This window comes from Ostrinia furnacalis, unplaced genomic scaffold (genome assembly GCF_004193835.3).
Source record: "Ostrinia furnacalis isolate ACB-3 unplaced genomic scaffold, ASM419383v2 OfSCF3663, whole genome shotgun sequence".
NCBI lineage: Eukaryota > Metazoa > Arthropoda > Insecta > Lepidoptera > Crambidae > Ostrinia > Ostrinia furnacalis.
This window is the reverse complement of record NW_021133902.1, coordinates 144,805-159,978: the sequence shown is the minus strand read 5'-3', so window position 1 is coordinate 159,978 and position 15,174 is coordinate 144,805. Positions and strand designations below refer to the sequence as shown.

Sequence of the window (15,174 nt, the reverse complement as noted above, 5' to 3'; positions counted from 1 at the left end):
TGAGGTTATTACACATATTACAGCATTATACACCACTTAATTACATTTAATTTGATACCCCACACATGCAAATAAGGTTGTTAGAACTAGAATAAAGGCAATTTTTTAAATTTTACCCTAAGAGAATGGACTATTTTATTTTGTAATCACCATTCCCGATAGTTTTGTGGAAAAAAAGAACTTTTCTTTGCAAAAACTTAGTTTGATTTTATAAGTTAACGTTTAATTTTGCAGGATTCGAAAAATACAGATGTGGATAGTGCTAGCCTAAAAAGCAGTTATATGAAAAAGTTTAGTAATTAACTGCCTTTAAGTTATGCATAACTGTATTAAAAGTTGTTAAAAAATTTTGGAAGAGAAGTTAAGCGATATCTACTTGGCTAAAAGGCGGCTATGTGTAATTAGCCGCTTTTTTGTTATGGATATGTTAATAACTTCCTGTCTTTTCTGGCAGTTATTAATAAATCCATAACTTAAAAGCAGTTATGATTCTTTAGCCGCCATTTAGTTCTGCACACTTGAAGCAAGCCTTAAAATTTTACAAGGTTAGAAAGGAAAATGTGTAGGTATATTTATTGAATTAATTATTAATATTTTACAAAATCAACTTACTTCATGGGAAAGTTGAAAAAAATACCTTTTTTTTTGGTATATGACAACATGACAAAATGTTTATAGATACTGAGCAGCATCGGTTTGAAAATTTTGCCGCTTTTTTCTGCTCTAGCTCAAAATTAGATTTTGTCATTTAGCGGCCTTTTAGCTTATAGACGGCAGATCTGCATCGAGGAGCTGCAGCCGCTAAGTTAGCGCATGCAGCGGGACTGGCCGTAACTCCGCACGCAACATTAACCCGCGCCGGCCGCGACAGAGGTTACGCCGCGATACGCCTCTGGAATGGACATCTTACCCATAACTTGCAAGTAGGTATACCTAACATTAAAGCCTTCATTAACTCTAAATGATTTGGGCACTTTGATGAACTTTTCAGCGGCTTTTGAAGAAGACTTTAACAAGTCCCAAATTGGTACAATGATTGGTATAATTCTTCGGCACAATGATTGGTATAATATCATAACGAATATTACACTAAAAGTCATGAATGTATTTCATTTTCTGCAAATAGGCTTTTGAAAACCGCTTTTCAGTCTATAGTCTATAGTATAGACTGAAAATTGTAAACCTCAAATGTTTGTGATTTTGTAAATCATGGTAAGAATGAAAAAGCTGTAAATACTAGTTACATTGAAAGAGCTGAAATTATGTCACGTTGGTATTGAATCCAACAGCGTTACTCTTATTTGATACATAGATGTCCGGCCAGCGGCAGCAGCAATGAGTATTGACGCACGCCTCCCGCGGGAAATCTGTCTAGGATACCACTAGAATTTAATCAGTTAAAATATTGGAAAAATAACTGGCAGTTGTCACGTTGCTGTTATTTATTACGAGTAGCTGTATTTTTTCAAGTGACACAAGAAAATCGAGTTACAATTTAAAATAGTAATGAGGAGTAAGTACCTACTATTTTATTTTTCAGGTTTCACAGGACGTAAGCTAGTAGACACAAAATTCAATTAGATACTTTCTTCATTTCTTTTGAAATAATTGACAATTATTTTTTAACTTAAACAAAAGCCACATCTATTTAATGTATGTTTAGGTCCCGTGCTATGCTGCACATATACCTACTCCGAATTCTGTTTAGCAATTTTAGTCACAATCTCTGCTTCTTTACACAAGTTTAATAACACATTTACTCAAAGACATTTCTAGAACATACGTAATTAACTTTCAAATTAACATTCCGTACAATATTTAAATCCAATACAAATTCAAATTAATCTGCCGTACATACCTACGTATTATAATTAGATTTGTATGTAAGTTCATTAAAGGCAGGTATGAGAGCGATCGCGCCTTTGCAGTTAATGTTGTCTTAATTTATTCAGAAGCGGAACGGGATCCAGCCCGATCCTTAACAAGATACATTAAGAAAATTAACGCTTGACTCGCTTCTCTTTTGAGACAAAATTCCTTGATTGGCCTGCTTACGTAAGAGAAATTTAATTATCACGCGTGATGTGAATAATGAAACGTATCGGGCATTAGCAAAGATTTAAATCCGGTAATTTCTGGGAGCAGCTAGTGTAACGAAACAGTGGAGTCCCGACGGGCTATCGTTTAAACTAAGTGCCTATAATTCGCAAGAGTTTACCCTCTGCTTCCCGCGGGAATCGCGCTCCGATGCTCTGAAATATTTCTGACGCACGTTCAAAACTACACGCGTTTATTTATTTCCATTTATCGTCTATCCACTATGATAAAAAGAAAGACCAGGATAACTAAAAAAGAGGTGTACCTATGTTCTGTGTGGTAAGTATTTTTAAAATTCGCTTCATTTGACTGTTAAATCAATCTATACTTATAATAAATCTGTAGAGAAGTCAATTCTGTACATGAAATATATTTTCAAAATAACTATCAGGGGGTGATTAGTAATCGATACTGATGCCAAAAATGCAATCAGTAAAAATTTTGTCTGTCTGTATGTATGTTCCTTATAGAAACAAAAACTACTCGACGGATTTTAACGAAACTTGGTACAATTATTCTTCATACTCCTGGGCAGGTTATAGTATACTTAGGAATTCCCACGGGAACGGGAATTAGCGGGAAAATCCTTTTGTGTGAAAAATCTAAACCGCTTAAGTTAGACGCTTGAAAGGCATGCAGGTATCTTAGTAAACTTTAAGCTTAGTTACAACAGAATATTGCAAAATTCCCACAGTTACGGGAGTTAGCGGGAAAAAACATTTGTATGAAAAAATCTAAACCGCGTAAGATAGATGAAGGGGGTAAAACGGGATCCACGCGTACGAAGTCGCGGGCGGCCGCTAGTAATACATAACTTCATAGAGTTCATGTAACTTCTCTACATTTCATGATGAGCGATAATGTTACATTGGCACAAAGTTATAGATAGATAATTAATGAATGTACCTACTTCACTTTTAATAAATTATAAATATAATTTTGTAAAATTTCAAGTTCTGTAATATTTTTCACCGAAGTTGAGTCTATAGTGGTGATGGCCACTCAGATAGAATTTTCGGAGAGGTGACCAAAATGAATTTTGTTTTCAGATGCTTATTAAAATTGAAAAACTTAATACAACAACGGAACAAAAAATTTCAGCTTCCACTCAACAAGTTTTTCGAATCACTGACCGGAGCGATTGTATCATTGAAACTCAAACACCGCATCGGTGGAATGTATAAAGTTGCTGTCTCGAGCAGCGTTTGGACTTGCGGAACATAGTATACTAAGTTAGTACTAGGTGGTTGGTTTCGTGTTGGTTCAGCTCAGTCTGTTCAGACGACTTCTTATTTTGTTGAGATAGTACTTTGTACAATCAAGTATGTATTTTTACAAAGATATTGGTAGTACACTCGTATTTTTAGGTAGAGCAAGGTAGGAAAGCTTATGGCATTGTAGGTTTACAGACTGTAAAAAGTTTTCAATTGGTCATAGGTACATTATGAAGAGAGTATGAAGAGGATTTTAACGCTCATCAGCTAAGATGAATTTCCAAACAAATCATGACTCCATTTGCTCAACACCAATAAAAACATATTATGAATTTGATAGTAAATAAATACATACAAGTTATATCAATAACCGCCGTACACTCGCCGTAGCCGGATAAAACGCCCAGCCGCCAGACTACCTACATTTTTATTTGATTTCTATCGGTCACAGTAAATGGCTGGTGGGGTGACGAACAAACGGGTGAAATGGCAGTTAATAGGGGTAGGTACGCGTATAGAGAATAGACGCTGCAGGGGCAGGGGCTACATGGTTTTATTGGCGTCACTAATGAGTTGCTAATTGAATTTAACGCGCGGAGCCGCGCGGCCGGCCGGTGCGACCGCCGAGCGCTTGGCTAGCCGTGTATTCAAATTCGCACTAACAAGAACTAAATTGTTGGGTTCAATTTGAACTTAATGGAACCAAATATGTACTATAATTTTAATGCCTGATAAATGATTATGTATTTAGTCAAATAAAAACCATTGGTCTTGTCTAGCTTGTCTTGCCTAATCATCAATGATGTAGATAGGTTCTACGTGAAAACAAGACGCTGAGTAAACAACAAAGCAATAAAAGTGACTACGGATGCCGCGTTACGTTAAAAGAACATTGCCACGTGTAGGTACTGCGACACACATCAATATGCAGTGGAGTCAGCGACGACGTAAGGGTGTCCCTGGCTTTATTGTCTTGTTACTTCAGCCTGCAACGGTTCGGCTGCAGGTGGCTGGAGGAACCAAACGACGCACTATATTATTCATAGCCTCGGCGCACTAATAACGCCCAGTCAAAACACCGCTGCCATATATCTGATCGCTTCCATTAACTTAATGTAGCACATAAAACCTTTGTGTCTTCGGTTTATGACGATGCGGTCGCTCGCTCAAAGAAACTTCCCCAGGGCCAACAAATGAGGGAAACTTTTGATTCCCCCAAACGTAACCAATCTTTGTTCAGAAAATAGCTCTGCTTTTTGTCTAATCAAATTATGACAAAGCTTGTTCGGAAGTTTGAGATAGTTATTGGAATTGTTGTATGTCGCGTACAGATAATATGGAGTGGCACGCAATGTAAAGTCAGGCTCCGGCTTAACTGGCAGCTTCTCTACAACAAAGTTACGAATCCGGGAAGAAATAACACACTTTGAAGTTAGCGAATTCAATCGCTGGGAGACGTGAACTTTACACAATTGTTTTCTTTCTCAAAGTGTAGCACTTGGACGAATTCAGCGGCAGGTGAGTGGCCGACGTTCTTTTTTCTTTGATAGTCAATTTGATTTTCGACGAAGGTGAAGTCCCAGACGGCTTTTTAAGGTTTTTTATAAATTTTATTCTAACTCTACACAAGTTTAAATTAAAATAAATGAAGACAAAATAGTTACGGTCATCAAAGTAAAGATTCAAGGATCTTTCAGCCGTCAGTGACTGAAAACAATTTATTATCATATCTGAGAACTGAAAAACTTTAGGCTACAATCACAAACAAAATAATCCGTTGGAAAACCTTCCCTTTTCAACAATAAGTCCTACCTACTGCTAAAAGCTAACATCTACTTATACCAAAGCGTGCATGGTGTGGTACCAAGTGCTTAGCCTTACAGATAGTGCTTTTAACATCTAACGGATGTGTCCCAATCGGGTGCCAAGAGCCAATGGAAAATAAAGCTCAACTATCTTTGGTTCACATAATAGAAGCACTATACCTAAAATGTAAGAACTTTTTAAATAAAGCAGTGCTTTATTAGGCCATTTTTATCACTATGTTCAACGTGGAAGGAATAAATAACTTAGATAATATTACCTAATAGCATTTAATCGAAGAAAGATGACTGTAATAATAAATAAATAAATAAAATATTTATTTTCATGAAAAGCTAGGTACAATACAAGGCAGCAGTAGTTATTGCACTAGACTCGCAGACCTGTATCGCAATAACTATAAGTATAATACTTATTTATAGTCTTCTTTTGTCTGAATTAACAAGTATTTGTTGTGAATTGCATTTGTTTAAGGAAAGAGACAATGTAGAGACCTGTTTACGTTTTCAGTTACTAAAATGTCACAAATTGGCAATAGGGAGCCCTGCCGCTCTATTCGGCATTAAGTGTCGACTCTCTAGTATCCGCCCATAAAAGTTTTATAGTTATTGCTGTCAGTTTGTAATGCATACGAGATTCAGTCACATGCAAAATAGCTAAGCAAACAATTGTATGAGCGAGCGCTATGTTTCAGTGCCAAGAAATAATCTCTTACGTGACATTAACATACATCATGTACAGAGCAGCTGCCAAAACTGTCTGCCAGCCCCGCTACTTACCAACTAAAACAATATTACTTAGCCGAGTTATCCGACCGCGGGAAACTTTCAAATTTACTTTTACCGTATTTTACACTGATACGTTACGACGTTTTGTAATAAAATCCTTTACAGCGTCTTGCTGAAACATTATTCTAAATAAGTAACTTTGAGCTTTTGTACTTACGCAACTTTATCCACGTAGATTTTATTTAATCAAAAGCAGTTTTTGTGTAAGTATGTTACAGACACCCATGCTGCTTACAAACTTTCCAATGTAGTATTATAGGAAGTTATGCGCTATATTTCATACGATATGGAGGCTCTACCATTCAGATATTAATCCCAATTCAAATCGCATTTGAACCAAAACCCCCTATGAAATCGTCCAAAGCTAACGTAGAGCTATTAGCCGTCGATAAGTAAAGGTGTGCATTCCGTTAGTATTGTGGTATCGACACGGATTAGTGCCGCGCAAATCTCTATTTTAGTGGCGGGATCGTGCCCACCCGAACTGGGCCAATTAGAGCTTATGCGCACTAATCTCGCTGTCGGTGTGGGTACACTGGGTAAGTATTATATCGCCCACAACGCCCTGCAGACATTCCGACTACGATCTTATTGTAAGCTACGCTGCATATTGGGAAGCTGGTTGTAACTTTTCATGAGTCGTGATTGGATCATATCAAATACCTAGGTCTGCTGATTCAGTTCACAAAGTTTACCTACTAGTGTACAAGTAATATAGTGACACGAACAAGTGATAAGTATAGGTACGTCGTAGCAGGTGTGTGATTAAACAAACTGGATACTGGATGCATTTGTTTCGTACAAAAATAAAATATTACTGACTTAGACCATAAAAGGCTGAGAGAGTGAAAAATAATATGATATTATTGAAAAGAAACTTTTACACGAACAACAACGCAAAATTTAATTTTACAGTTTACTAAAAATTAATTGAAGCTTAGGGCTAAATTGAAGTGTTTTTATTAGAAAAGTTGTGATCGCTCAATTTATAAATGCGCGTCCCCTTTGACTCATAGATAGGTTATCGCCTATCGGCCAGTTATCACTTACATTATTGCTGACAAATCTGGAATCAAAATATTTTTATAGAGAAGGGGTGACACACTATGATGGGGTTGATCTCTGCTAGACGGTTAGATGCGGATCATAAACCACGGGTTAGTTGTTACTGCCGTGGAGAGGAAACAGAAAAGAAATGCTATTTTGAAAACATTTGGCATCTTTTGTCCTGAAAGTAAAATTGCGTCTTTGACCATTTCTGGGTTGTTATTGTTATTTTTATGTGCTTTTCATTAACTGAGAGAGAATGTATTTACGGACATAAAGCTTTAATTAAAACATGTAAGTTAATGTGAGCTTAAAGTGTAAGATACTAAAATTAATTTTGCTACGTGGAGTATCCTACTACGACATACCTACCTTTAAACAACTTTTTGTTTTGGAATGCAAACCCGCCAAATATTTTCGAAAAAAAAAAACAGATAACAATATCTACATCGAATGTTCGGATGCGACCGTAACCTGTGCCGTAACCCATAAATCGGAAGGTAAGTATGTAAGCCCGCTTATGTTCATATTTTATTGTGGCCGCGCTACGCCCGCGCCCCGGCTAATTTACTAGTTATCTTCGGTAATCGCTTCGCGGAAACTCCGTCAATTGTCTTCGAAAAACACAGATAATTTATGTTTACATCGACTAGTAGTCTACTAGTATGTAAGCCCGACATATTCGTGTTGCGGCCGCGCTTGAATACGCTCCTGCTAATTTTGCTAGTTATCGTCGGTAAACTCCGTCAATTGTCTTCGAAAAACGCAGATATGTAATTTATGTTTACATCGACTAGTCGGATGCGACCATAACCCATAAATCGGAAGGTATGTAAGCCCGATATATTCGTGTTGCGGCCGCGCTTGAATACGCCCCTGCTAATTTGCTAGTTATCGTCGGTTAACTCCGTCAATTGTCTTCGAAAAACACAGATAATTTATGTTTACATCGACTAGTCGGATGCGACCATAACCCATAAATCGGAAGGTATGTAAGCCCGATATATTCGTGTTGCGGCCGCGCTTGAATACGCCCCGCTAATTCGCATGTAATCGTCGGTAATCGCCACGCGGACACTAGCCAATAAAACTCCAGCCAGTTAAGCACCCTCGCGATAGCCTGTTTAGCGTTGCGGATTTTAATTATGCAATTAATTAACCGTTAATAAAACAACATTTAGGCCCTCTAACAAGCTAATAAAGTACCTATTGACAAAACAGTAGCACTTGGTTCGAATTTACATAACAATTTGTTGCCGGCTACGGAATCTAGGGCATTCTAAAATAACGTTATAAAGCTAATAAAAGAGAAGTTTAAGTCTACATTTATTTACGGGCTGGAACAAACAAAATTTCAGGAAGCAGAGTTCCGTTTTTCCGACTCTACAAAAAGTATATTCCTTTGAAGACCCAGTGTTTAGAATATTACTAGGTATTTGACTATTTGGTTCGAATGTCTACGTAGTAACTCTCTAAAGAAAGCTAACAATAATATAAATTAAGGCTTACGCCTACGCAATTCTACTCAAAGTAAATCTCCAATCCGTTCGCGCCTACGAAAGGTGCATTACCGAAAGAAAATAAGGTAGTGGCTTATTTACCAACTAAATAGGCAACGTAATTATCCCCTGGATCCCGGGCCAATTCCACTGTTTAAGAAAGATAAACGAGGAAAAGAAAACTATTCCGACGAAGCTTGTAACTTTGCTCGGATCACAATGGTCTGGTGATTACTGCCGTCTATCTAGCAAGTGCAATTTTAATCTTACAAAAGCGGAGACAGGAAAATCTAGGTGTTGTCAAGAATTATTTTAATGGTGCCAGTCACAAATTAGGAGAGGGAGATGTGAATGTCAAGGGTGAAAATTTTATTAACTTGCTTTTACTTCTTTATATTTCAAGATTTTCAGAAAGATAAATCATACCAACAAAATTAACTACTCGACTACATCTTAACTCTGAATGTAGGTATCTCTTCGTACCTATTCATCAATCTATTTCCCCCAGGGGATTCAATGATTCAATCACGACTAACATTGTCGTTCGAATGTAGAGCCATAATAAAATTGTAAAGGTACAGTAGTTTTACATGATGAAAAACAATCATTTACCATTCATAAAAACTTTCGTGTTAAAAATGTTAAAAACAGTTATGTAAGTGTTCCTCGTTATGAGTTTGTGAAGCTAATTTTAATTAAGTAATTTGTTAGCGACAAGCGTGTCACTTCACAAGCAACCAATCCATTTTTATTGAGTTCATTTTCCCCGGCGGGATCATAAAAGTGATAAAGGCATGCAGGCGCTTCAACGCGAGCGCAGAGTACACCTAATATTCATGCTCCACAAAGATCTTACGACGGGAATAGAAATGCCATTGTTGAAGATGGCGCCCGGAAGCCTCCGCGAGCCACTCCGGCCGCCGCGCGGTGCGTGCGTGATAACTCTCTAAATATTCCACTTTATTGTGCTCGTTGTCATGTGAAGAAGTTATGTCAGGAGGCGGGCCTGAATAATTTACCCGGGCGGCGGCGGATGTACCATTTATCCAAATTGTCGTCTCCGGTATAGAAGCAAGGGTGGGAGTTAAAAATGAACGAGCTGTCAGTTCCGAGTCGGGTTCGCACCGATTCGCCCCGGCAAAAGTAACACTATACGTAAAAGGGTCCTATTTATGTTTGCCTTTCTGTGTCACAGTCAATTCAGCAAGGCGACTCGCCTTTGTAGGACCGGGCTTAGATTTATTTTTATTTTATTTATTCCTAGTTCCGCCGCATACATCATTCGACTCTACAAAACAGGTTTATACATCAGCTCGATTCAGGTAACTTGGCTGATGAATGTGATAAGTAGAGTAGGTGTATCAGAATAATTTATATCATAGCTTTACTTATGCATGTAGGATTGAGTTGAGTTTGTGCCTAAATGGTTTCGAACAAGCTTATCGTCATAATTATTAATAGTTGTAGGCTAAAGGAAAGTCATAACATTACTGAACCAGTTTTCCTTTAACAGAAAATTAAATGTTTTCTTCAAAACCTTGGGTACGTGAGCTTTATTAGCCTCAGTGGAAACGACTCATAATTATAGCAATATTTGAATTGCCTTTTTCCATAAACAACAATCGCATGTTGGCAGACTATTTCAATGCGGCAAAATGATTATTTTGATGTCTTTTCGACGCGAGGCGCAGGCGCCCGCCCAGCGGGTTAACCGCCTATCTACTTAAATATCAAAGTTACATTAAGTACGGCTATTTTACCATGATAATAAATAGCTGTTTGTTTCCATAACATTCACCTTGAAGCCTCAAAACCTATTAATAGTTGTTGGCAGGAAAATTATTTCCTCTAATAAACTAATCGTTAATCGAACGACGCAATGTTTGGAAACGTAGATTTTCATGATTTCAATTAAACACTTTGTACAATAAAAAAACTGATTCCTATTTGAACATGAGTGCACAACTTTAAAGGTAAGAAGTATTTAATGCCGGCTTTTAATACAAAGCTGTGTGATAAAATGTAATTTTCTTATAAGGGAAACTGAATAACAAAATACATGGACCCAGTCGTGTTGAATACCGGACTCGTAGTAACAAGAGGATAACACTATTGCACCGACATAAAATTGAAGGACCAGGTAAATCAAATAATAAGGGAAAATTCCATTATCGTTCCGTTTCAAATGGCCGAACATTTCTCGCGAAAAGGATTTTCAGTCAATTCTTACGCGCGTTTGTACCTACCTAGAGCTAGAGCGATACCTGTACAAAAGTAGTGAAATCAATCTAGAATCTAGATGGAGAGAAAAACAGATTGATTTTAACAGATTTTTTGTTTTGTAGTAGGTACTTAGATACTTAGTATACTATGCATAACTGCAATACGAGTTTGTTTATCTTGTAAAGAGACATAATAATATTATTACAAGCTGGGGGGGACGTGGTAGAGGTAAGAGATACGGAGAGTCAAAACGTTGTGTAATTCGTTTTAGATTAACTTTTAAGTAGGTAGATACTTACTCTTACCTATTTATTTAAATTACCACTATAAGTATATAGTGATACAAAAAATGAATTGATTTGATTTAAAAATAATAAACATTAAGGAGGCCGCGTACCGGAAAACGCAGCGTGAGACGTCCACTTACAAGGTGGACCGACGACATCATAAGGGTAGCAGGAAAGCGCTGGACGCAGGCCGCTACCAATCGATCAACATGGAAAGCATTGGGAGAGGCCTATGTTCAGCAGTGGACGTCCTATGGCTGAAATGATGATGATGAAACATTACACAGTACTTTTTAACTATTACTCTGAAATAATAAGTCCTACCCAAGTTGTCTGTAATCTATACTATAATTAAATCTGTAGAGAGGTCAATTCTGTACATGAAATATATTTTCAAAATAACTATCAGGGGGTGATTATTAGATGATCAAACGAACTTACCAAGTGAAGTTCGATCTGAATTATCCTGTTTTCGCCGAAGAGATTTATTTTACCGAGTAGTACCCCTGTACGACAAGCCTATCCGCACACAATATTCAGCGTAGTAGTAGTAAAAAACAAAAGAGCGGGCAACCCCACCCCTACCACGCTGTGGGCTCGGTGTCCGAGCGGTCTCATTATATTTAGAGAAGAGATGACATTGACGTTTACCTCCAGGGAAGAAGATATAGAAATCTTCGGGTTGGGAGGGACCTTAAATCTCTTCGGCGAAAACAGGATAATTCAGATCGAACTTCACTTGGTAAGTTCGTTTGATCATCTAATTATCCTGCTTTCGCCTCCGAGATTTATTTTACCGTGTAGATGTTTAGAGCATGGATCAATGTCCATGTTAAATGGTTAAGAGAGTAAATGTCAATGTACTAAATACATAATAAAGCAATATTTTTGTATTATAATCGTATTGCATCACTTATTCATAACAATAACAAGTATCACGGTCTCAACAAGATTTTGTTCATTATAGAGTATTATTATATACATTTATTTGTACTTCTATTAACTGTTAAGTACGACTACTGATTGTAAAAAGTTGCCAAGACAGTTGACAGAGCATCCTGTCTATCCAGCACACTGGCTAATTGAAAAAATGGCTACTGGTTAACATCGCGCGTTAACTTGGAGCTAAAAATGGGTCAAAGTTACGCGTCGTGTCACAACGCTTATAATAAAAATGTACGAGCACTTACACAAAATAGTTGTTACAACCAACCTTGTGTTGGGTCTAATTCTCGTCACTACACTGCACAACTTAAAATAATTACGTTTTTTGTCGGTAAAAACGTCCTGGTGACGTCACTTAAGCATTTTTCTTATACTGCGTGCGGTCGTTGCGCGTGCGCACAAAGGAATGAGACCGCTCGGACACCGAGCCCACAGCGTGGTAGGGGTGGGGTTGCCCGCTCTTTTGTTTTTTACTACTACTACGCTGAATATTGTGTGCGGATAGGCTTGTCGTACAGGGGTACTACTCGGTAAAATAAATCTCGGAGGCGAAAGCAGGATAAGTGATCGATACTGATGCCAAAAATGCAATCAGTAAAATTTTTGTCTGTCTGTCTGTATGTTCCTTATAGAAACAAAAAGTAGGTACTCGACGGATTTTAACGAAACATGGTACTATTATTATTCATACTCCTGGGCAGGTTATAGTATACTTAGGAGCAGAGAAGTAAAGGGAAATTTTTGGGGAAACGGGAGAAGTAACTCCATTTTTTAAGCTTCCGTCGCGTGTGCAGCCTTAATGGTTAAATTTGGAAGGGACGTAGCTTAGGTACTTTGATTAAGTACTTTAATTTGGCATGCAGGTACCTAGTAAACTTAAAGCTTAGTTACAACAGGATATTGCAAAATTCCCACGGGAACGGGAGTTAGCGGGAAAAAACGTTTGTATGAAAAAATCTAAAACGCGTAAGATAGATGAAGGGGGTAAAACGGGATTCACGCGTACGAAGTCGCGGGCGGCCGCTAGTAATAAATAAGTAATTTGAATATGACATTCGTGGTGGAGCAGAGAGTAATTAGGTATAAGTCATCATCACTTACCAATGACATGTTGCGTGAACTTGCGTGTAGTCGACCACCCTGTATATTTCTTGCAGTATAAAAGGCCAACAACGCATCCTTGAAAGAATCAACCTGTATACCTACTCGTACTCCAGTAATCAATCTGTCAGTAGCGTTAGTGAATCCGGTTGGCACTAAATTATGCAAACGGTGGAGCAAGTGCGATTCGTTATTACCTGTCTCTCTGAGTGGTGCCTTCGTTGCCTACTGTCCGTAAAGTTAACATGATGTTCACCGTGAATAATGTAGTGTTACTACAATATTGTTTGACGGCTGCCTGACTTGTTCGGTATTAGAACTATGTATGTTACTTACTTGGTACAGTCAGCGTCAAATAAATATTTGATGACACCCAAAGTAGCCAAAAAGTTCACAACATGATGATCACATCATGAGGTTTTGTTGTCAACTTTCTGGCTATTTTTGGTGTCACGAACTATTTGACCCTGACTGTACCAGTGAGTCCTCGAGGTGTTTAGATGGTGAAAACTGTCCTATCTGCACTACAAAAATCTCACGAGCTTCACGCGCCACAGTCTTCGATATGTATAAAATATATATTTTTAAAGAAGCGTATTAAATAGTAGGTACCTACTTACTTACCAGAACAACCGCATTTTCGAAAAAATAAGGCAAGTTTATTACGAGTACAAGGTATAATACATAATGTGTTCATCTTTATTGCACTGTCAAATTGGGCGAGGATTGCCCTATTATGCCTAGGGCTTACCTACTCTCGAATCTCGATGCTAGTATCAGGGTCTAGACCCTCATCCATGAAATTGGTTTAAGCGTGGGTTTTTCACCTATTTTAGTGAGACTAGCGCACCATGTATTACTCGGTATACAACGATGTTTGTAACTAAGACTAGGCGCAGACCACCGATTTTTAGTTGGCCGATAGTTGTGCCCGATTTTAAAATGTATGAAGAATCGGCCAAATTAAATCGGTGTAACGTGCGCACTTCCATACATACCCATACTGATCAACTGCCCGGTCAGCATGGTGGCTTACGCCGACGACGTCACCATATTGATCGAGGCAAACTCGAGGGCTGCCATTGAAGCAGCGGCCGCCGAGACCCTAAGTCTGGTGACCGACTGGGGCGTCCGGAACAGACTGGGCTTTTCCCCTGCCAAGTCATCCACGATGACGATCAGGGGAAAACTCCAGAGACCCCCGGTCATTCGCTTTGAGGGTGCCTCGATCCGATCAGTGAACGCCACAACCGTGCTAGGAGTGGTAATCGACAGCGGTCTCCTGTTTACGATGCATGCGCAAGGGATCGTAGATCGCGCGGCCAAATGCTTCGGGAAGATGTCGCGCGTGTCGGCGTCTTCCTGGGGCATTCGATATCATGGCCTACGTATCTTGTACCAGGGCACTTTCGTTGCAACCCTTACGTATGCATCGGCTTGCTGGCACGAGCGCCTTCGGGTGCAATCCGTATGCGGCACCCTTCTCCGGGGGCAGCGGCCTGCACTGGTGCTACTGACCAAAGCCTATCGGTCGGTCAGCACAGCCGCGCTCCCGGTGCTTGCCGGCGTACTACCCGCGGACCTCGAGGTGATCCGGGCTGGCAGCACGGAGGTGGCACGCCAGACCGCGGCCAGGGACGAGATGAGCAGGCGAAAACGCGAAATTTTGGAGTCAGTCGTGCATACTTGGCAGACCAGGTGGGAGGGAGAGACGAAGGGTCGGGAGCTCCATCAGTTTTTCCCCGACGTGTCTGGGAGACTCAGCATGCGCTGGGTCGAACCAGATTATGTGACTTCCCAGGTTCTTACGGGGCACGGCTGCTTTAACAAGCGGCTGTGCAACATGGGGTTGAGGGACAGTGCGAGCTGCGATTGCGGTGAGCTCGAGGAGGACCGTCACCACATACTGTGGGATTGTCCCCTATATAGGGACATACGCGAGGAGCTGCTGCAGGGAGTCGTGCTGGAGACACACGGCCCCGCTTGGTACCCCGATCTAGTTGCGTCAGAGGCGAACTTCAAACGGCTCAAGGCGTTCGCGTACAAGTGGCATGTGAGGAGGACAGCACCGGACAGTTCGGCGCCATAGGGTGCCACCTGTATTGTGATAGTCGCAGCCCCAGAACGGGGAGAGTAGCGCATAGGGACAAGG

At 39.5% G+C, this 15,174-nt stretch overlaps 1 protein-coding gene across 1 annotated transcript in view; it reads right to left on the bottom strand.

The window, feature by feature from the left end:
- Positions 1 to 13,660, bottom strand: part of LOC114358075 (uncharacterized) — a 66,182-nt gene extending 52,522 nt beyond the window's left edge. Inside the window, exon 1 of the mRNA XM_028311948.1 lies at positions 13,647 to 13,660. Within this exon, the coding sequence (XP_028167749.1) occupies positions 13,647 to 13,660 (14 nt within the window). The remainder of the gene's footprint in view (positions 1 to 13,646) is intronic.
- Positions 13,661 to 15,174: the final 1,514 nt, after the last annotated feature.